Source organism: Macrobrachium nipponense, chromosome 36 (genome assembly GCF_015104395.2).
Source record: "Macrobrachium nipponense isolate FS-2020 chromosome 36, ASM1510439v2, whole genome shotgun sequence".
NCBI lineage: Eukaryota > Metazoa > Arthropoda > Malacostraca > Decapoda > Palaemonidae > Macrobrachium > Macrobrachium nipponense.
In genome coordinates, this window is record NC_087220.1 from 58000638 (window position 1) to 58024182 (window position 23545).

General features: G+C 40.5%; 3 protein-coding genes across 11 annotated transcripts in view; 1 reads left to right on the forward strand and 2 right to left on the reverse strand.

The window, feature by feature from the left end:
• Positions 1 to 759: 759 nt before the first annotated feature.
• LOC135203716 (uncharacterized) lies at positions 760 to 5890 on the reverse strand. Of its 3 annotated transcripts, none has more exons than XM_064233620.1 (3): positions 5729 to 5890; positions 5086 to 5202; positions 760 to 2262 (listed from the first exon to the last, which is right to left on the reverse strand). In XM_064233620.1, exon 3 carries the CDS (start codon positions 2242 to 2244, stop codon positions 1063 to 1065), a length of 1182 nt encoding a protein of 393 aa, XP_064089690.1. In that variant the 5' UTR covers positions 2245 to 2262; positions 5086 to 5202; positions 5729 to 5890; the 3' UTR covers positions 760 to 1062. The 3 variants fall into 3 exon arrangements, 2 of the variants coding, with proteins under 2 accessions (XP_064089690.1, XP_064089691.1); XR_010311998.1 differs by lacking the exon at positions 760 to 2262 and adding an exon at positions 2424 to 2446; XM_064233621.1 differs by lacking the exon at positions 5086 to 5202 and having other exon boundaries at positions 5729 to 5860.
• A 1053-nt stretch (positions 5891 to 6943) lies between these two features.
• On the reverse strand, positions 6944 to 14495 carry LOC135203718 (uncharacterized). Its single transcript, XM_064233622.1, has 4 exons — positions 11248 to 14495; positions 9782 to 9954; positions 8501 to 8603; positions 6944 to 7448 (listed from the first exon to the last, which is right to left on the reverse strand). The coding sequence occupies exons 1-4, from the start codon at positions 13231 to 13233 to the stop codon at positions 7320 to 7322; spliced, it is 2391 nt and encodes a 796-aa protein (XP_064089692.1). The 5' UTR covers positions 13234 to 14495; the 3' UTR covers positions 6944 to 7319.
• Positions 14496 to 18939: 4444 nt separating this feature from the next.
• LOC135203719 (coronin-1A-like) overlaps positions 18940 to 23545 on the forward strand; it is an 88207-nt gene continuing 83601 nt past the window's right edge. For 4 of the 7 annotated variants that reach the window (XR_010311999.1, XM_064233626.1, XM_064233627.1 and 1 more), the window contains exon 1: positions 18940 to 19068. Coding sequence is in view for 5 of the 7 variants with exons in the window: in XM_064233626.1 (XP_064089696.1) it covers positions 19030 to 19068 (39 nt within the window). In the remaining 2 variants the exon portion in view is untranslated. The remainder of the gene's footprint in view (positions 19069 to 23545) is intronic. The other 3 variants (XM_064233625.1, XM_064233628.1, XM_064233624.1) reach the window with 2 other exon arrangements.

A 23545-nucleotide genomic window follows, 5' to 3' on the forward strand; every position in this document is an offset into this window, starting at 1 on the left:
TCAATGATATGAGCACTAAAGGATATTGCTAATAGACTATTGAGCAATTCTGGAGTTACTGATTGAATAACAAGCTGTTTCATAATTTCCATTACTCAAAGATGTTGTCCTATATGTAATATTATTTCTATATTTATTCAGGTCGAGGAGGCCAAACTTATCGAGTTGGCAAAAGCTTCCTTCCTCTATATAACAATATACATACATACTACTGCAGAGTTTACTTTTCCATTTAAGATCATGAGAGAGTGGTGAGATCAAATACATTACTGTATAATTTAACAGCACACCCAAGTCATGGATTTGACCGTCAATCTTTCTTTGTTTGGTCAGCAGGGAATTGTTAAGACCAACAGTAGCTGTCTATCATTTACAGCGTATGTGAATCTGAGTGTAAACATGAGGATGACCTTTATAGGGTTCATCCACACTGCAGTGAAAATCTTCATAAACAACCATTGGCATCCTATAGAACACGTAACACCATCAGGTTGAAATACAAATCAATGACCAATCAATTGACTAACTGGTAATCCTAAGTTTCTGTCCATTCCTCGAGAAAGTCATCAGTGGGTTTAGCTTCTGAAGCCAAGATGTCTGGCCTTTACCACTCAGAAAAGACATATTTCATAAGACTGGGCAACAGACATTGACAACCTGCTCAGCATGATTTCTTCGGCCAACTAGGCGCTTCTTCTCTTCAAATAATCAGGCTATTTACTTGGAACGCGCATTCGGACAAGGAAGGGAAAGTGAAACTTCTCTGTTGTCTATAATTTATTTAACGCCAGAATTCATTACATCTTACTGCTAAAATATATTTGTAAAGGGAGAAATGACAGTTCTGAAGAGAGGTATATGAGATAAAAATTTTGAGCATGCATTATTACAAATACAGGTAAAACCCAAAGTCACTCTATAAGCAAAGCAGTTTAAGATACACCAGGTTAACAGTGTAATTCAACAAAATTAGTTACTCATTAGAAAAGGCAGCATAGAAAGGACAGGTGAGCTGTAAGTAAGCATAGTTTAATAACTCACAGAAGAATTCAAAATGACACCCTACTCGGAAATTTTCTTGACAACACCACCTTTATCCCTTATTGCAAGTACCTGTCTATGGGCGCGATCATTTACGGTGTTATCCCTGTTCAGAGGAACCTCAACCGCAAAAACTTGCCAGTGATGTGATCGGACAGAACATTCTTGACCTGGTTGAATGTTGCAATACTCATAAAGACTGTTGGGCTGAATCGTTTGGCTCTTCTTTCGAGGTGTACTGGTTTCTTCTAATGATTTCCTAAAGTCTCTCAAAACCTCTTCATCCATTTTCTTTATGAGATTCTTATAAAGGAGTAGATCTTCGTCTTCTTTAGCCTGGGCTCTCTTGGGGGACATCAGACGCATTTTAGTAGATGTTGATGGTATAATCCAGTGTAGTCTCTCATAGAATTCCTTATTGACCCACTTTATCAAAAGGTCACGAAGGCAGTTGCCACCAGTACAAACAACATCCTCTGTGTGAATGGGGTATGCATGGCCAATGTAAACATTATGGTGGTCTTTGTACAAAAGAGGAGAAAATGGATCAGATTTTTCAAGCAATAGATGGGAGTTCAACCGAAGGTTTTCCACCAAGCCGTTCCCCCCCACAACTACAAGGACCCCAGTCAAGACGTTATTCTTAGCGTGGTAAATGTATTGGCTACCTAATACTTGATTAACTTTGAAATTGTGTTTTGTCATACCTTTTATATTTTCATTATAGGCACCAAAGAAACCCTTGAGGTAATTGTCAACTTTTGCTATTTCAGAAGTGTCCATGACTTCAAATGTCTCTGCTCCTCCTTCAATGTGAAACTCCAAAGCTCCTATAATCTGGAACATGCAGATCCACTTGTCTGTTATTCTTTTCCTCACTTGAACCTCCTTCTTGTTTGACTGAGTTGTAGCCAACTTATCTTCCGAGCTAATAACACTCATTATGTGTTGCGCCATTATGCTAACATTTTCTGAATATACATCCTCAGTTGTTAAGTCTATTTCCATTGGCGTCGTATAACCCCCGTTAGCGTCCTCCTGGTTGCTGTTAATGTTATTGTTTCTGTGGAGAGCATCGTCTTCAAAGTCTGAGTCCGAGTTAGCTGCAGGAGTATCCTCCCTTTGGGCAGGGAGGCCATCGCCATTTTGTCGCTCGAGGTCATCACCGGAGACACGGCCTGTGTGATGTTGTTGCCGGTTCATCTCGTGGGTTGTCAGTTCCTGGAAAGAAAACGCTCTGTGACAAGTCATGCCTGGAAGGGCGCTGATCTGCAATTGAGCTTAATTTTGTGATATCCAAATTAACTCTTTCTGGTAAAAAAAAAATCGAGAAATAAAGAATCTAGTGCTGCTTTGCCCTACTCAACAACCCTGAGAGCTTCACCACATTACCTTCTCTGGGTGTCTGAAATTAAAATGATGGACTAGTTTAATATAACGTGACCACTGAGGCCCACTGCTAGACTCACAGGGGTCTGCCGAGGTGGTTTTTCCTTGAACGAGGTGAAGACTAGAGCAAGGTAAAGTCTAGGAAGGTTGACAGTTTCAGACCGTAGGAAACGGGCGAGAAGCAGAAGGCGGAAAGCAACGCAGTTGGGATCTAAACCAGGAGGAATCTTTTGTCACGATCCGCAGCATCCCACGCGTTGGGACAACGCAAGTGTCTCAGCTGCCTTCCGTTTTAGGTCTTTCAGTCCCTTGGAATGGGGTTCGTACATAATCCCCCCACCCCAAAAAAACAAACCGTGACCTGGTGCGATCTTGGGGAAGGTCTAATGGCGGGGTCTCCGTGGAAGCCCCAAAAACCCCCAGATTTCACGAGAAGTATACATTCGTTCTATACCACTGTGAATCTAGCAGTGTGCCTCAGTGGTCACATTAGGTTAAAACTACATCATTTGAATTTCAGACACCCAGAGAAACTTTTGTAAACAGATCAAACGGGCATAAGCTGCGGCCTCGCATAGATCAGTTCAGTTGAGCCGTTCATTGTCAGTTTGGATCGATTCCCATAATGAAAAAAACAGGTGCACTTCGACAACAATTCTGCATCTTCTTTTTAACAAGCTTGTAGTACTTGTGAAGATTCATAAGTCATTCAGGCAATGTTTGTATAGAAATGGCAAAAAGTGGTGAATCACTTCACGTGGAAATGCAAAACTCTTGGAAAACCAAGCATGCGCTGATATTGGATAGTGGGACCACCCCTCTTGTTTTCTGTTTGTTGAATTGAAGGTTTAACTGTATATATATATATATATATATATATATATATATATATATATATATATATATATGTGTGTGTGTGTGTGTGTGTGTGTGTGTGTGTGTGTGTGTGTGTGCAGTTCTAGAGGAACTTCTTCCTCAGAAGTTCACGGGAGAATGCAGTGCATAATAGGCCTATACTGTTCTCCGTGCATCCTAGTACATTTTGATCTATTCATTAATTTAGTATATTCTTTCCGTTCGTAAAAAGTGGGATCTCTCTTCTTTTATGTATTTCCCCTTTATCTCATACTTCTTAATGAGCGCCATATCCTCTGTCTCTCTCTCAACGGGAAACATCAGGCTGTAAACTCACTTGTTTGTGATCATGATTTTAATCGTCTGTGTATATGTGTCCTCGCTTGCGTGTAGGTGTAACAGTAGGTACTACACAGTATGTGTAATAGTACACGACACAGTAGGTGTCACCCGACGTCTACAATGACAGAATCCTCTGTTAGGAAACAATAAGAGTCTGTCTAGAAATAGCTAGGGAAAACTTAGTTAGGAAAACCACTGGTAGAATATATATAGTGAAAGTAGAGTGATGAAGGATCTACCAGAAGTGAAGGTAGAAAAAAAAAGGAGTAGATGTGTACAGCATAAGTCTGCACGAATAGCAGTTTCGTAAAACCAGACCAAACATTGGCACTTGTTGGTCAAAACAGTAAGGTGCTAACCTCACCAGAAAAGTTGATCTATGACCCCTTCAGTGGGTGGTTACCGTCGAAGGACGAAACCAATCAGATGAATCTAGAGGTGGCACCGGAAGTAATGAAAGCCATTCATGTAGAAGTAGGAGGTGTCCTAAAGGACATTCGGGGAGGAGTCAGAAGAAGTAGTTAGGTCGAAACTTCATTTGAAGTGCCAGACAAGTTTAGTTCAGAACTAGACCTCATACGGGGAGGCTACGTTCCTTCTCACTCTGTTCCAAGTGTAGTGTAAAGTGTGTAACTGTGCTAATTAATTATAAGTAAGTTTTAAAAAGGTGGTGTTTTACTTGCCCAGAATCCCGGGTCGTTTTCATTGATAAAACTAATGAATCAAACTCCTGAGAGACATAGCCAAAACTAAATAAATATAGTGCCTGTTCCTATGAGAAAAGAAACTCAACCGTAACAAGTGATAAATGAAGGTTAGCCCATATAACAGATAACCTTTCAAACATTACCCGTAACAAGAAGTGAACCAAGAAGAAGAAGAATAAGAACTCGTAAGTACGCCACGCAACATAACGAAGAGAAATAAAAATAAGGACTAACCACAAAAGTAAGTGGGCACAACCAACATAAGTGGTCATAACACCTCCCCCACTGCGACAACCCCCACCCCAACTAACGGCAAAGTTGATCAGTTGCCATTTGCTTGCTGACGCCAAAATTTATTCGTTAGGGCCGTTTGCCACGACACAAGCAAGGAGAGAGAGAGTTAGGAGAAGAACGGAGGTTATCTGAAGCGTATATCAGTATTACGTGGTTTCAAATTCGGTTTACGTTATCGGGTGAGTCTAGCACTAGATAAATCTCTCTCTCTCTCTCTCTCTCTTCTGGTTACACCCACTGTGTACTATTACACTTACACACAAGCGAGAACGCTCATGCAAACAAACAGCACTGAATTTCATAAAGCCAGTACATATAGTGCTTGCACAAGCAGTGAGTCTACAACTTGGCGTGTCCAAGTTTGAATCTTCTGAGAGACAGAGAGAGAAAGAGAAAAATTGAGCCCCTTATGAAATAAGTTACTTAAAACTTAAACCAAACTCTGAAAAGTACGTACCTTTCCCGACCGTTTCCAACACGTAACGGACACGTACGCCCAAAATATCCTTAAGGGTTCCAACTCTTCCTTTTCAAGGTCACCGAAGGCGGTTGGCTGATTCGTGTCAATGTCGCCCTAGAAAAAAAAATAATAAATACGTTAATTCAAATTGTATGCGTTTTCAACGTACTTTAACATCTTGCAACGCATCTGCAATGTCTATTTCGAGTATTTTAATCACTTGAATGTTAAATTTCGACTTAAAAACTATAAATAAGCTTGGAAAAATGGCAGGATTATCCGACTAGCACTCGTTTAAATGTCAGTCTAGGAAGGAAAAAAAATTATAATAAAACTGAATTAATTCCAATCATAACGCTTTTCACCTTACGTTTACATCATGCAACGTATCTGCAATGTCCATTACACTTATTTACATCACTTTCACTCAACCTTCTGCCATGACGACAATCGAAAACAGACTGAAGAATGGCGCCATTATCAAAATTGCACTGCAAGTCCACCATCTTGTCGTCATACTTTAACGGACGAATAAACGCTTACTTCGCCATTTATTCTCCATTTTAAATGCAATTTCCTACCGCCATTGTTTCTAGATGAATCTAAAATCTAAATAAACAGTTTAAAAGCCAAAACTCACCTCGAAAAGTGTGTTTTAATGGAGGAATTCGCCTGGTTCTCGCGTAGGCTGACTGGTAAGTAGTGTTGCTGGCAGCTGGGGAGGTGATGTTGTTGTTGTTGGAGATTAAGCCAGCCTTGTGCTGGCACGGGCTCTTGCTCCTAGGCTCCGGAGCGCTTTTATACGTACCCGGGATGCTGATACGTTTTGCCTCGGGTAAGTGCATGTGTACGTACTTGGTACGTACCGGTTTGTTTCAGCATGTACAAACACGCACACGCGCGCACTATTACGTACCGTATGTATGTATAATAAGCTGGATAATACATACACGAACATATGTTCCTATAGGCCTATGTTAATACTTTTATTCATTAATATCTGCACATGTATGAATACATACACAACATAAATACGCAAGTACACACACGTTCAAGCACTGAATATGTATACAAATCATCACATTACACGCATGCACACAAACACACGCGTAGTGTTTACATAGGCCTATACGCAGTCATATTGCACCACTTTTTGTAACAGTTTGCAAATGTATAAACACACACGTGCACTATATACATCTATGTGTGTAATCAATACACACATGTACACACGTTATATATATATATACATATATAATTATTATATATATATATATATATATATATATATATATATTATATATATATAGATATTATAATATAATATATATATACAATAATATATATATATATATATATAATATATATACATATATATATATATTATATATATATATATATATATTTCTAAACATACATACGATGATATATAGGTCTACTACATACATACATATATGTATATTTAGAAATACACTCATTATATTATCATAATAATAACAGGCCTACGTACATAAACATACACTCATTTTATATTATTATAATGATAATAGGCCTACGTACATAATGCATTATGCAATACTCGCAGTATATTTAAAATAAATTTGCAAATTTATCAAATATAATATTTCACACGAAGGAATTGAATCAGACTAAATTGTTTCTATAATATTATATATTAATTTATTGATGTAATGGCCACAATATATAAGTATTTACAAAGAATTAATGCCCTTGTATTATATATATATATATATATATATATATATTATATATATATATTGTATATTTACTGGAAAATGCTAAATCCTGTTGAACATTGTATAGTGAATATTGATAATCATGGTTTTAGTTAAAAAAAAAAATAGGCCTATCCAGAGTATTCTAGAGGTTTCTAGCGAACGCCATGAAACCAAACTCATCTAGATTGCCACCAGAGGGTTTCTAGAAAACGAAATAGACCTAGAAGTGTTCACATTTCTATAAAGGGTTTCTAGAAAACGAAGATTTAGACTAATCCAAAGTAATCTGGGAGTTTCTAGTAGTACCATTGGGTGTTCTAGACAACTCCACGGAACCAAACTTATCTAGATTGCCACCAGATGGTTTCTAGAAAAAGAAATAGACCTAGAACTATAGAAATGTCTCTCTAGGGGTATCTAGAAAACACGATGATTTACACAAAATCTGCCTTTCCAGAAGTGACAGTGAAAATATTCGTCTTCTACTTTTTCTCACAGTTCTTGATGTTCGTATAATAGGTCCATTGTTGGGTCGTAGTCTTCTTCTTCTTCCTCATCTTCTTCCTCTTCTTCTCCTTCTTCTCCATCGTCCTCAGGATTGCAATCGCCAGGGAAGAATTCCTGCGGAGGCAGAAAAGGTGTTTTGGTAATAGGCCTATAAGTAATACTAATCTCTTTTCATATGAAGTATCTGTTGTATTTATTTAGAGGAAAGGTGTTTTGGTAATAGGCCTACTATACTCATCTCTTTTTTTTTCTCTCTCTCTTTTAAATGAAGTATCTGTTATATATTTATTTATTTATTTATTTATTTTTGACAGTTTAGAACTCTGTAGGTTGTATGATGATCATTTCGAAAAAAAAAAAACTTTGCAAACATATGAAGTAATTTTTAGCTTTATAGGTAACTATCATATTTATAGTTAGAATCTATGCAAATCCTTAGAAATATTGTTATAAAGTACATTTCAGAACTCTATAGGTTTTATATTATTTAAGAAAAAACGCGTGAAAAATGTAAACTAATATATAGGCCTATTCAAGAAAGTTATTTATTATATATAAGAATTTTCAAAAAATTTAAAGATAGGCCTACCTCTGTCGATTACAAGTTAATCTATAATAAATATATAGGTCTATGCAAGTTCTGACTAAAAAAACTGTTTTTATCTATTGTCTGTAAGAATAAAGATGAAAAAATGAAAAATATAGGCCTACCAAAATACATAGGCCTATACAAGCTTGTTAACCTAGACCTAAGCTAGTTTTGGAGATATTTCCGACTAAAATAAAGGTAAATTATTTCCAATAAAGAACTTTATTTTTATGTATTATCTATAAGAACAGAGATAAAAAAAAATGCAAAAAATGGGCCTACCGGACAATCTTTTCAGTTGACATAGGCCTATACAAACTTATTAGCCTAGATCTAAGAGAGTTTGGAGATAGTTCAACTAAAAAAGCTTTATTTTTATGTATTATCTATACGAACAGAGATATAAAAAAAAACTATGTTAAAAATAGGCCTACCGGAGAATCCTTGCGGATGACATAGGCCTATAAAAACTTATTAGCCTAGATCTAAGGTAGTTTGGAGATAGTTCAACTAAAGAAAACTGCATATATATCTATCTATAAGAATAGAGGTAAAAAATTAACATATGTAGGCCTACCGCACATCCATCCTTTCTGTCGATACCACCAATACTGTGCAATGTGTGTAGGAGTAGGTTCGAATCCGGTGTTGCCAAGACGGGCTCCGCCGAAAAGGCCACGCTGAAAATGAAAGAAAAAAATAAAAATTATATTTTGCATTGACGATCTGGCGTCACACGGATGTGTCACGTGATGCAAATGGGGCTGCTCGTTGTTGTTATAGGCATTTAAAGAATTTAGCAGCCTCTTCCCGGCTGTTATGTGGTTTTTGAAAATAGGAGAACAAATATTTTCTGCATATCTTGATGATTCGCTTGGTAATCATTTTGTCTTTTAAGGTTTGCGGAATTTTGTATTGATTCGTAAGTAGGTTTTTTCCCTTTAGTATTTAGAGTTTGTATCGTATTTTGTTTTATTTATATCTGTATAGTATAAATATGTGTGTGGTGTGTATATGTATATATATATACATACATACATACTCATGCGTGTCTCTGCAGATATACATGGTTGCACACACACAAGTCATGCCCCATATATCTGTGATGAGGAAACCCTTTCGCGCTATGAGACTCTTTCAAGGCCATATGCTTCCGGCAGAATCGCTGTCTGGAAACTTCAAGCCTTTTGAAGGTCAGCTTAAAGCCAAACACGCACTTTGAAAACGCGAAGAGGCGTAGATATATATATATATATCTATATATATATATATATATATATATATATATATATATATATATATATGATATATATATATATATATATATATATATATATATATATATATATATATATATATATATATATATATATGTATGATATGTATGTATATATATATATATATATATATATATATATATATATATATATATATATATATATAGGCCTACACACAGAGCATTCCAAACTGGCTGAGACTTAGGCCTTCTCCACACCTTTCTTGCTCTTAGTTCCACCTTCAGCGCTGAACAGCCTCATACGAATGGAATATAGAGTTTAGTCTGAAGGCCAAGCGGTGGGACCTATGAGTGTCGTTCAGCGCTGGAAGGGAAATTTGAGAGCAGGTAGGTTTGAAATGTGTAATGGGAGGAAAACCTCAAAGCGCTATGAAACAATTGTTAGGAGATGGTGGATATAGCAAGATGGAGGAAAGATAATATGAATGGACGTACAGTAAAATGAATGAAAGGCATTAAGGCACTGAGGACCCCTAGCACTTGGCCCTTGGCCTAGAATTTTAATTCTCTTCAGACATAGCCCTATTCCAAACCGGCTCAGATTCCAGCTGACCCACTAACCTCGCTATCCTGGCCACAGTCGCTGGAACTCCCTCCTCGTCATACTGGGAATTGACCTGGCATAACCTCTGGGGCAGGCAGTATGGGTCGCGCGTTGTCTGGACAGCCTCCACGACCTCCAACAGCGGTTCAGCCACTCCATGCTCCAGCAAGTCGAAGAGGACGTTCCCAACCTGGTTTGAAAGAAAAAGAAAGTTAAACAGGTTTTATCTCGGCCACAACTAAAATGTGGACTAGTTTGCCCAGTGCCACTGTGGAACCTTCCTCTGATCTCCAGGTGTTTCCACAAGGAGCAAATTCATTCCTACTCTTAACCGCTGCTAATGTCTCCTGAATTTCAGACATATTAGTTTTATTTTTCTGTTCATTCAAGTTTATTCATAAATCACTTTTTCCTATAACTTTCTCCCTCTCTTTCTCTCTCTGCAGGCTGACTTCACTTCAGAGCCCCTTGGGTTCATGTAAGTCTGTTGACTCTGTCTGTGAAGGTTTCCAGGTGAAGATTTAAAGAAATAAAGGCAGCTATGCCTAAAAGAAAGGTAGCTAAGTCTTCAAATAATTTATCTTTCAGGCTAGTAATTTCTTTGTCTGTCTGTCTTTCAGTAAGCTGCTTATCAACCGCCTATCAGACAGAACATAACAGCTAAAATACCTCGTAGATGGACCCAGTCAACAACCATCTTCAATAAAACAAGCCAATCTTCCCTGCTAACATAAAAATTCACTTAAATCCTTCACTTCCTGGTTTAATTTTCTGCACACTTCAAGAAAATTGAATGAATCATGCTCTCAGGTAACAGATGTTTAGTTCTGGAAAGTTCAGCGCCCTCTGTCCAACTGTTGAGTCATGATCTCAGTATTGAAATATGTAATTTTTAAATGTCGGAGCAGAGATGCTCCTATTTGCGGAAGCCACAGCTCGTACGGACCGCTAAGTCAATATTGTTTTTCTCCCTCCGTCTCTGGAATCTGTTTAAATGGTCTTCTGTCTGGCTGTCTGGTAATTGCTCTGTCTGTCTGTCTGTCTATATTGTATTTATGCAGGAAAGTGAATGATCACAAATTGCAGTAATGAAGGGATGTGTACATCTAACATTGACGGTATATATTCTTATCAGAACTTTGTAATTATAATGCTATTGGTTTCACTACTACTTCTCCTGATATATATTAATAATAATAATGATCTACATCACACTATCATAATGTTATATAACTCAAATGTATTGATGATTTGGACTTCTGAACTCTGCCCAACCAACAGTGAGTGACCTTGGTAACACAATTAAATATTTTTGTTATTCTACAATCCAAACATTGTCATAAGAATCAAAACTTGCAGAGTAGCCCCATTTGTGATCCCTTGAACAAGCCACCAAGTGTCACTGGAGTTTGCAACAGAGCTTAGGAGTCTGATACGAGTAGCAATAAGGAACAAGTAGCAGAGAGAGACAGAGAAGACACACCTGGCCAGCATCAGTTGGAATACTCTGGAGGTAAGAAAGGACTATAGACTTCAAGCTCTTCAAGTATACTTTCAGCGGGACCAGCAGTGTCGTAGGGTTGAATGGAAGGTTCCAGCTTTTCCCCAGGAGTCCTAAGAGAGGGGCTAATCTCTCTGGGAAGTTGTCCAAGGTGACCCCGACCAGGCCGTAACTTGCGAAGAAGTTCTGTATGCGAGGCACGACGTTGTTGTACATCTTCTCTTGGCTCTCCTTCTCCGCCAGGAGCACTAAGACTTCTGCAGCGCTCGGTGCAACGTTCCTGATCAGCATCTGTCGGAGGTCCTTGTTCTTGAGGCTTTCAAGAAAATCACTCCAGTCTGCTTTCATGAAGGCCTGAGTGAAGGACGCAGCTAAAGTTTCCAAATTGATGCCCTTAGACTTCAGGACCTCACTATCAGCAAAGTACGACTTCAGAAGTGGCATTATTTGGTTGATGTCTCCCAGCGATGAAGAGATCCAGCTGCCCAACATGACCTTGCCGAGATCGAGAGCCTCCTTGATTTTTGCATTGCATTTCTTGTCCTTCTTCATTGAGAGCAGAATTGGCTCAACCAGGTTCAAGAAGGTCTTTGATTTTGTGATTCTCAACTGAATTTGTGGCACCTCCTCAGTTTCTTGTTCCTGCTTGGACAGTCTGGCTTTCTTGGCTGGCCCACTTTGCGCAGAACCTGCCCTCTTCTTGTTCATCTCTGATTTCAGACTGCTGGAAGCAATGTCCAAAATGGTGTCAAGATTCATGTTGTTTCCTAAGAGCTGTCCTGCGACATTCATCAGGGACCCAAAGTCGAAATCATTGGCCTCTTTCCCCTTCTTGCTACCAGATTTGGATTTACTTTTACCCTTTGTTTTGGAAGGCTTACCCATAAACATGGATGCCATGCTGAGGAGAGAGGACATATCCATTTGGTTCTTGCCACCACCAGTAGCCATCAGCGCTCCTAGACCTCCGAGGAGACCTCCTAACTGTTGCTGATTGAACCCTTCCTGGCCCCCTCCACCCATGACATTTGCTAGCATGTTTCCTAAGCCCCCTTTACCACCCTGCCCGGCAAGCATAGCAATCCAAGGGGAAGCCTGAGTTAAGATGTCGCTCTTGAAGAGTGGGGAGAGCACCTCCAGAACAGCATCCGCGTCCAAATCAATCTCGTTCTCTTTCAGCAGAGAGGCCACGAGGGGACGGAAAAGACGCAGCGTCTTGTCTGCTTTCCCCTTTTTACGGGCATCTCCAGCCTGGGACTTTTGTCCAGAACTCGCACCAGCGTTTTCTGACGGCCGGAGGGCGCTCGTCGTTGCATTGATCACCTGGTTCATCAGCGCTCCAAAGTCTGTGTTGGCAACGGCCGAAGCGAGGAGGTCCCTGACATTGTTGTCACCCTGACCCATCATTGAACTCATCACCGCCCTGATGTCTATCCCGTATCTGGACGCTGTCGGCTGGAGCATGTCGACCAGTTGACCCAGGGGCAGGGAGGCTAAGCTATTCCCCAGTTCGTCCTTCTTGAAGAGCTGCTCCCATGCCATGGGCAGCGTGCTGATGTCCACTCCCCTGAGGAAGTCCCTGTAGTCATCGAAGGACTCGAGCAGAGTGGGGGACAGCCTCCCCTGGAGTTGCGTCCAGAAATCGGTCAAAAGCTGACCTGGATTCTTCTCCTGCATGCCCAGAGTGACCCCTTTCACCAGAAGGGCGCCCAGTTCTTTGCCCTGCTTCGAGTTCAGCATGCCCAGCACGTGGGTCAGGCTGTGGACGCGGGAGGAGGAGTTCCCCACGATGTCCAGGAATTTGTTCTGGACTTGGAGGAACTGACGGAGATTGTCGCCCTTGTCTGAAGGGTCAGTCGGACTGTTGTGACCGACCTGCATTTGAGGCTGTGACGCCAAAACTGTCACCGAAGTCCAAAGCAACATTGTGCAGAGAAAAGGTAACAATCTGAGGTGCTGGGACAACATTTTGGGCGTCTTGACAAACTGTTAGGTCACACGGTGCTGAAATAACTTAATTAAATGTCTTTGTTTCCTAACTAATTTAACAGGTATTCACTTACGTTCTTATATCTTCAATTCACAATTATAGCACACTCGTTCACCTGTTACGTCAATGTCACCATCGCAAACGAGACGAGGCAGTTATTTACAGAATAATTAGAGAAATTACGAACTCAGTTCAAACCGGCATCGCACTAAAAACACCTCGAGAGAAACTGTTATATTGTACACCTTCCGAATGCTCTCTCTCTCTCACACGCACTGACGTGGACTTCTTCCAGTGGCCTCAAAGGTGTTCCAGCCAGCTGATTTCCTATACCTGCCACCCCAAGGGAGCCCGCCCCCCCGAAGGAGGTAGGACCCCTCCCAAGAGAAGGATACCCGTCCCAATCCTTCAGGAACCAACAGTATCCAACCAGAGGTACCGTTACAGCTGAGCAAAGCCAGACTCGCGTAACTTTAGGCAGAATTTTTTTTTTTTAAATGGCTGATTCCAGTAACAAAATGCTATGGAAGTTTGCGTTAACGTAACCCATTTAATAGATAAGAAGTTGACATTTCGACTGAAACGATAGAAAACGCGGTATGGACGCCGAATGACGAAGGATGACGTCATAAAGTCGTTGACCCGTGGATAGCGGGAGATGGTTGGCTGTGGGATCGTCTTGTGGGATGTTCCCGCCCTCCCCCAGGTAGGGGCGGGCCACTCAGCAAGCGTAACGAAATTAATTTCCTTAAATAAATACTGAAAAAACAGTTTTTCAATGATTTACGAATACAATATTTGAAAAATGTGTTCTACCTTTGAAAATGTCCAAGGAGTTTGAGAATAGACGGTGAAACCAGACGGAAGGACATAAAACAAACTCGTTACGCTCTCCGTCGTTAGCCAACCCGCGTCTTCTGGCGTAAACACAATGTACCGTTAGGCCGAGACACAGAAAGAGCGAAGAAAGACCAATAAAAACGGTGAGAAAAAGGAAATAAATCGAATGAATTAGGAATACAAAAAAGAAGACAAGACAATAACGTCGGTGTATGAGACCGAACAAGAGAATTACGTGTGATAACACAGTGAGTTATGTAAAGGAAATCCCCCACGATTTGATAAGCAAAGCACGAATGATGAATAATTATTATTCACGACTTGGTCTTGTTGTGTGAGGTGAATTATACGTAACAGCTCTCTCTCTCTCTCTCTCTCTCTCTCTCTCTCTCTCTCTCTCTCTCTCTCTCTCTCTCTCCTGTAGCACTATCTAGAAAAGAAATGCGACGTATTGATTTCACAATCGTTACTAATAAAGATGATATTCACGTCTTGCAAATAGAATATGCACAACAGTCAGAATTCTCTCTCTCTCTCTCTCTCTCTCTCTCTCTCTCTCTCTCTCTCTCTCTCTCTCTCTCTCTCTCTCGAGTTCAAGGTCAACTCGCTACCTCTAGGGGTTGGGTAGGTCTTGCTATATATTCTAGATAATAATCTATGAGAACTGCTTAACTTTATTTATTTATATATGTATCTCAACACTTTTACGAGTAATCAGTTATATCATCTTAATATGTGGTCTGAAGGTGAACGAAAAAACTGAAGTATTTAATAACAGTAAATACATGAATACTGATTTACGTAAGTGCAAAAACCTATTTGATAAGTAATCTATATGAATAATGACTTACGTAAGTGAAAAGTGTGTGTATATGAGAATAGTAAATATGTAGTTAACTTTTTGAGTAAGTGAAAAAAAGGTATTTGATAGTAGCAAATATTTATAAGCAATGATTTGCGTAAGTGAAAAAATGTATATGAGAATAGTTAATATATAATTAACGTTTTGAGTATGTGAAAAAAAGGGTATTTGATTACAGTAAATATATATAAGCAATGATTTGTGTAAGTGAAAAAAAAACATTTGATCACAGTATACATATCTAAAAATTGACACTTCCTCTGTCATAGCAGGCCCCTGGTGAAATCATGGACTAGAGAGAGACACAAACGGAAATGCAATAATTACTCTCATCTTTCCATTATACGTACCGCCAAAGATAATGCCGCCCTCGTCACCGCAACGGGATTGAATGGGCGGTATTTAAGAAGCCCTTCATACAAACAGGAGCCATTATAATCGCCTCCAACTGAGACTTTCTACTCTCAAGTGAAATATCCTTCTCCTGGATACGTCTTGTTTACGATTTAATCAGCTGATTTCATCAGTTGGTTTACGATAAAGACCTCTTAATTTGGAAATGATTTAAAAAGGCATCTTCAAAGTATACCAACGTCAAAACGGGGGATTTAATGCGTTAGATTACTGAATCTATTCTGTCAGCATTCTTAGACCTTCCTACCCCCCCCCCATTGCTTCTCACGTCAGATTAAAATGTCTTATCTTCAAGCAACATTCCTGCCCCTCCCTCCTACCCATTGCTGCTTTGAAGCGTCTACAACTACGATAAAATTGACAAAAGAATTAGGGCAGGCATTTGCAAATAATACACCCTAATTCGACGCGTCAGCTCGAATGTATTTCCCTCAGAAGACAATCTTTTAAGACCCACCCTCCCTCTTCACCTAAATTGCCGCCAATATGCAGAGGAATTTGATATAATCTACAACGAAACCAAGACCCAGTGTATGTCACTGCTCCCGAGATCGCTTAAGCATATTGCAGAACCTCAAATTTTCCTCGGAAACCATCGGCTGGAATTTGTGCACGAATTTCCGTATTTGGGTCACATTATCACCGACGACCTAAAAGATACGGCAGACATTGAACAGAGGCGTCGTAAACTATGTGCAACTGGCAACATGATTGCAAGGAGGTTTGCCTTCTGTCACCGAGACGTGAAACTGCTTCTATTCCGCTCGTACTGCTACAGTATCTATGGGTGTTCCCTCTGGACGAACTATACCCAAGAGACCTTGAGACGCATCACTGTTGTGCACAATGACATTCTGAGACGCCTCACAAACACTCCCCGCTACCACTCCGCCACACAGATGTTCATTGAAAACCACCTGGACAATTTAAAAATCATTGTTAGGCGAACAATGTCCAGTCTGGTAACCCGAGTGAGAAACAGCAGCAACTCGCTCATACAAAGCATCCTAAGGAGTGAAGCAAGAAGAAGATCTAAATTGTGGGAAAGATGGGAAAATGAGGCCTTTGTCCCCTAAAGGACTTAATCTCTGTATTGGCAAGATGTCATCTGCAGTTTTTGTCATTATTACATTTATAGCTGATATTTTAATTTTTCATTATTACTGTGATTCCTATCAAGTTAAAGTTTTATTTACATTTAATTTATGTATTAAGCCCTCTGGACCTGACTACTGTAACCACCTAAGGTCTCTAGTTGAAATTTGAGTTATATAATATGTGCACCAACTGTTATTACTCGCAATGCATTTTTTTTTCTCACCAATATTATTACTGTTATTACCAGTATGATGATTACTAGCTTTTATGCTACCTCAGCCATATTATGGATAAGTGCGATTATTCATTTTCTTTTTCTATTTTATCATATCTCATGTATCTAGATTGTGTATGTTACTGTCTGTATCTTGTATACTCAATGTATATGGCCCCGAGCTGAAATAAAAACATATTATTATTATTATTAATAATAACAGCATTAAAGCGAGCAATCTACCGTGGCCAAGGAGGTTGTCTCAAAGTGTCCCAGTCTAAAGGTGTTTTAAGTCGCGGCGGGCGCCGCCCTCGCCCGCCTAGCTATAGTGGCCCCTCCCTAAAAGTGTCAGGGGAGCCAGAGGAATGTTTCGATCTGACGGAGCTTTTATCTCTAAAAACCGTGGAACCTTTGTACCCCTTTTGGGGAGGATGGGTCCAGCTACAACTGCGCTACTTTAATTGCGCTAAGTCCGTCTGTCTGAGACTTTTCAGTTCAGTTCTGTGCTTTCGACACACACACACGCACAACAGATAATAATATTATATATATATATATATATATATATATATATATAATATAATATATAATAGATATTATATTAATAGATAATATTATATATATTACATATATATATGTGTGTGTGTGTATATATATATATTATATATATATATATATATATATATATATATATATATATATATATATATATATAATTCGCAGCCTTCATAGGTCGTTGCTTTAAAGCATTGTATACCTTTGACAAAGCTTCAAAGGTCTGTAAAGTTCCGCAAAGGGGGCGATGAACTTTTGCATGACTGTGGTGCATTCCCCCCCAAAAGTATTTTTTCGATAAATCTATATGCGTCAGACGCCGCATTCCTCCTCCTACTATGCTTCTTCTTCTTCTTCTTCTTTGCTTGAAAAGTCTAGACTCTAGACTCTGCTTTTTTTTTCTTCGCCACAATTTAAAGTAAATGATTTCCCAAGCTACTTTTTTATTTCAAAAATTATTTAACAACATTTTTAACGCCCATCTTTCCCTGGCTTTATTGATTTAGGCCTAAATACCGGTAGTTAATGACGGTATTCTATGCGGTCTGTCCCCGGTAAACTATATACTGTCATGACGGGTTGAGGGTATACGCCCTTCCATCGATCCCTCCCATAGAAAACGACGCCTGTATTTGTTTTTGTCGTTTTACAAAAAAAGGGAAACTCATTTTGCCTTTTTAAATTTACCATTTTTATCGAGCCTAGATTCGTTTCGCCTTTATTTCCCCTTTTACAAATTGCATTCTCGCTCCTCCCAATGATGCAAGATAGACCCACTTCTGCATTCAGTTATTAAAGGCAGAATTTTGACCTTAAAAGCTATAGATCTATTTTAAAAAAACTCTCCAACTAAAAGTATAGCAATCTATATACCCTATATACCCCTTGTTACGCCATGGAGATGTAAACCTGTAATTAAATAACCGTTGAAAGGTAGTACAAACGCCAGAGGCGAATCACTGCCCGCACCCCACCCCCACCCCCCACAGAATGTAAACACAACCTTTGGCCTCCACAATATCGTCAAATCTATGATAAGCATATCTTGAAAACTCAAGCAGATAAGGAGGGAGGAATGCAGTGGTCCCTTGTGGTGGGAGTGTGGAAGAGTTCGAGAGAGTAGGAGTAGGGAGGATGAGGAAGAAAAGAGAGAATAGAGAAGTACGGAAACCAAACCTTTTAGCCTCCATCATCACGAAATTTGAGGTAGATTTTATTTTTAAAAAAGCAAGCAAGAAGAAGGCAGTGGTCCCTTCAAGTAATAAGGACTGGGGAGACGAGTATGAGGGAGTAGAATGAAGGAGGAGGAGTGAGGATAATAAGGAGGAAGAAACAACAGAAAGGAATTGAGGAATTAATAAGGAAAGATCAAGAAGTATTCTTAAACCAAACCTCGAGTTATAAAAAAAAGGGCAAGCAGGCAAGAAAGCAGTACTACTCCTCACTAGTAGTAGCAGGAGTAGGGAGGAGTATTGAGGTAGGTAGGAGGAGGAGGAGTGAGAAGAAGAAGAAAGGAGGAAAGGAGGAAGGAATGAAAAGAGGGAATAAGGAGGTAGGGAAGAAAAGAAAGAGAGGGAATAAGCAAGCAGACAAGAAAGCGATACTTCCCCTCACTAGTAGTAGCAGGAGTAGGGAGGAGTATTATTAAAGCAGGAAGGAGGAGGAGTGAGAAGGAAGAAAAGAGAAAGAGAATAAGGCAGAAAGGAGGCGGGGGGGAAGGGGGAGGTAGAAGGAGTCACCTCTCGAGCAACGCTCCGACAGTCACACTCCTCCAGCCAGAAGGTAAACAAGATGGTGGACACCAGGGCCTGTCAAAAGCCTTCGACGCGGGTTCGTGCCTCCTTTTCCCACCTGTTCCGTTCGTTGATTCGTGCCCGAACGGGCACCCTCGTGTCTGTGGGATGTCTGTGCAGTGTGTGGCGTGTGTCTGTAACGGTTACATAAGTATTTAAAGGGGAATTTGGAAGGGGAGTCTAGTGGCTTGTCTGGTGGGGCGAAGGTGAAATCTCTCCTTATTTTAATGTTTCTTTTTATTATTTCTGCTGATTTTCGCCTCCGTTGCTGGCGTCGGGGGGACTGGAATCGATTCTTTGGAATTCATATTGATTCTCGGGAATTCGAGGCTACGTGCGACGACTTGGAATGGAATACTTTAGTAGTACTAGGAATGGGTTGGATTGGGAATTTGGTTTAAGGTCACCGTTCGTATTTGCCTTAAGAATGTATATTTTTTTTTACCTCGATGAGGCTTAAGCTTATTTTACCTCATTGAATCTTTGAGTAGCCTAATTTACCTCAGTGAGACAAAGTACCTAGGTAGTTCTAGGTATATTAAATTGTTGCTAGGTATATTACCTACTAGCTACCTCTAGCTACCTATGAGGCTGTAGCCTAAGAGGCTAGATGGTTTTACCTCTTATGAGGCAAAGGTTAATCACTGCATTTACCTCAATGAGCCATTGATTACTCGTTGATTTTACCTCGATGAGGCTAAGAATAGGCTAGTCAATGAGTTTACCTCAATGAGGCTTTTACCTCATTGAGGCTTTAATTGGCCCAATTTACCTCAGTGAGACCAAGAATACCTAATTGTTGCTCTTACTTATATGAGGCTTTAATAAGCTAGGTGAATTTACCTCTTATAAGGCTAAGGTTAATTATTGCTTTTACCTCTGTGAGGCTTTGATTACCTAATTGTCGGTTTTACCTCTCATTAGCCTATTGAGGCTAAAATTCAAAGGTATACTTTTTTCAGGCCACATTTAACTCGCCTGGCGAGTCTGATTTATTTGTCAGTTTCAGTTTATAGTTTTCCAAAATAATTGGTTCCTCGGTGTTGTACCTTTTATTGATATATAGTACCTGTATTCATGCCAATAGCCTAGTATTTTCATGAATGTATATTCTAAAGGATAAGTTAGGCTGTAGACTAAGTATATTCTATACCGGTACTAATGCTACAATTTCCATAAAGCCCTGTTAAGTATGTATGTACTATTGTACTTTAGCCCTCTGAATGCTTAGTCATTCTTTCTAATGTGCACAGACTTCTTGGCAGTGTTAACAAAGACTTTCTATTATCATTAGTAGCGCCTCAGTGGTGTGGTCAGTATGGTGTTGGCGTACCACCTCTGTGGCTGCGAGTTCAATTCTCAGGCATTCCATTGAGGTGTGAGAGTTGTGTATTTCTGGTGATAGAAGTTCACTCTCGACGTGGTTCGGAAGTCACGTAAAGCCGTTGGTCCACTGGTTCCATGCAACGTAAAAACACCATACAAACATATTATCTTTAGTAGTTTTATATTAACAAAACAGATAATGGTTGAGTTAGGTACAGTTGTCATTTCAATGATTAAATTTCAAGTGTTTTCAGATAATTTTATTTTGATATTTATAATGTGTAAAATCTAAGGGTAACTGTATGCTGCGTGCATTATTTCTTTATACGTATATACGTATACTACTGTATTAGTCTAATAAAAACATTACATACCTTTTAGCACGTTATAGTGGACATTCAAATTAAAAAGACCTCTGCACTGTCACATTTGCAGCTGAGAGGGTAGTTTTCTTAGAAATTTTACTGTATTTTACTTATATTTCCCTATCCCATGTAGCCAAATATGTTTGAGACATTTTTTGTATAGTATTTCCCTTTCACATTTAGCTAAATATGTTTGAGGCATGTTTTGTTCAATGAAAACTAAAATGTAGATACTTTATGGTATGAGCTAGGGTACTGTATCATATCCATTAGCTCCAGTACAGTATTGTATCCAGGGATTTGCATACTTTCCCCCCAGAGTAATATAACAAGTGAGAGGCCTGCTTTGATTGCTTAGAGAGAAACAGAGAAGTAAAAGTCACAATTCCATAAGGAAGATGTCTCGTTCTACTTCACATCCTTTGATACAGGGATAATCCTGTGAAGTCCATACCTATTCAGAAGGGGATTTAGCATTGGAGGTGGATGATTCAGCGTTTAAGGGAAGCCTGCGGCTGTCATGTGATGTTTATTGATGTCCTGTGGCTGCGATTCTCTTGTGTCAGTCGTGTTTGTGGACTTTCAGAAGCAGCGAGGAATTCAAGAGCACGGAACTTTGTCAGTGCTATTTTTAAATATTGGCCTAAGGTTTGGGCTGTTTTTTGGGGTAAAATTTGGAAACAAAAAAGTTCAGGTCGAGACTTTTGAAAACTTTAGAACCCAGTGTTTTGAGAAACGGTTATTGCAGAAGTATTTTTGTACATGAACTTTCCTGTCAGATATATACTTAGCTATACGTCTCTGACGTCACGACAGAATTCAAAACTCGCGGCACACGCGACAGGTAGGTCAGGTGATCTACCTTACCCGCCGCTGGGTGGCGGATGTAACAACCAATCTCCCTTTCCAGCCAGAATTTTTTTCTGTCGGCCGGTGACTACTACAACCTGTGGTTGTTACCGCCACCGAAGTCCTTTGACAGCTTTATTTCATTTCTCGTTGCCGTGGATTTATTTGGACTGACTTTCGGTGAAGTACCTGATCTTGTTGGCTTGGCATACGCATTTGTGGATTGTTTTTGGATATTGATTTGGATTTTTCTTTGATTTCGAGATGTCTGAGTTAGAGGTTAAGAAATCTTCTATGTTTAGAGTGTGCGCTATGGATGAATGCAAGGTGAGACTACCGAAAGCTACGGTTTAGAGGCCTCACACAGTTTGCTTTAAATGTAGAGGGAAAGAATGTTCTTTTGTTAACCCGGTGTAATGAGTGTGAGAAGTTGGATGAGGGTGAATGGAAGGACTCTTTGCTTTACCTACTTGAGGAAGTTTAGAGAAAGACAGGGTGAGAAAGGCTTCGTCTAGGAGTTCTAGTAAGTCTCGTATTAGCGAGGTAGAAGAAAATCCTGTTGTAGCATTAGAACCTTCTCCAGTTTCAGCTCCTGCGCCCTGCATCGAACTAAGGATACGAACTACGGAAGTGGCAACCATGAGAGCCACGATCCTTAGCATGGAAAAGAAGATTCATTCGTTGGCAAGGTAAGAGTAGTGAAGGTGAATTGTGCAGTGACCCCAGTGCAGTGGAGGGTGCGTCTGATCGGCTCCTTAATGCTTCCAGGCCTAGACCTCTTCCAGACTCCCAGTCCCAGTGGAGGAGGAAAGTCAAAAGCCGCAGGAAGGTTAGGGAGAACGGAACCCACCGATCAGGCGTCCCCTCGGTAGATCCTGATGCTCGTACCCAGGCTGCCCTTGTTCGCGCGAAGAAGGAGGTATTGCGCCAATGCTTCTCTTCGTCTTCCTCACCTTCGCCTAGAAGAGGATGGAGCGCCTCGGATTCTTCGCGACCGCTGAGAGAGCCCTGGAAGGCTCCTGGCTCTTTCCCTTCCAGCCCGGAAGTTTTTTCCAGAAAAAGACGCCCGGAAGTAGAGATCAAGGGAAACCCAGAGGGAGCAGGAGTTCTCGCCTCATAGTAGGCTTCGAGCCTCTTCTCCGGTGGAGGATTTTACAAGATCTCCAGCTCGAATTCTTGCTGGACTGCAAGCGCAGATTTCGGCTCTGGCGGGCTCCTTGGCAGGAGGAACGCGTCGGAAAGACGTCTCTCTCCCTGTCAAGAAGTCTAGGATTCCTTCGCCTGTGTTACCGTCTCAGTCAGAGTCGGTTCTCTCTCCTTTATCAGCGGATGGAAGGAGGCGCTCTTCCCTCGGCAGGCGCTTGTCGTCTTCCAGGCGTCAATCGCCCAAGAAGCTTTCTCCTGGTGACTACATCTCTTCCAGTAGGAAGGGAATCTTAGAGGCCTAGTAGGCGTTCGTCTAAAGACAGGCGTACAGCCTCGTCCTCTCGCTCTTTTACGAAGATCCTTCATTCTACCGGACAAGAGGAGCCTACTCTTTGATGGATTCGTCAAGAGACAGGATCTCGCCTTATGTTAGGTGGCGGGCCTTGAGCCTAGTAGGAGACGCTACTCCCCAAGTAGACGCTCTCCCGCTCCCACAAGCGTGGTGCGGAGGATAGGCGCTTTTCTCCTGATAGGCGCGGCTCTCCTTTTAGCCGCTCGTTCAGACAGGCGTGTAGAGCCTGAAAGATTTGTCTCTTCTGGGAGACTACCTTTTGAAGAGAGACACAAGTCGGGAACGAAGTTTGTGGAGCATGGTAGACGCCGGTCTCCTAGTAGGCGACCTTCTCCAGGGCTTCGCTCTCCTGTAAGTAGGCGCCAAGAGCCTAGTAGGCGTTCGCCTCATGGTAGGCGCAGCTCGCCTGGCAGCCGCTCTCCTTTGAACAGGCGCATGGATCCTGAAAAGCGCCTTGGAGCATAGTAGGCTCTCCT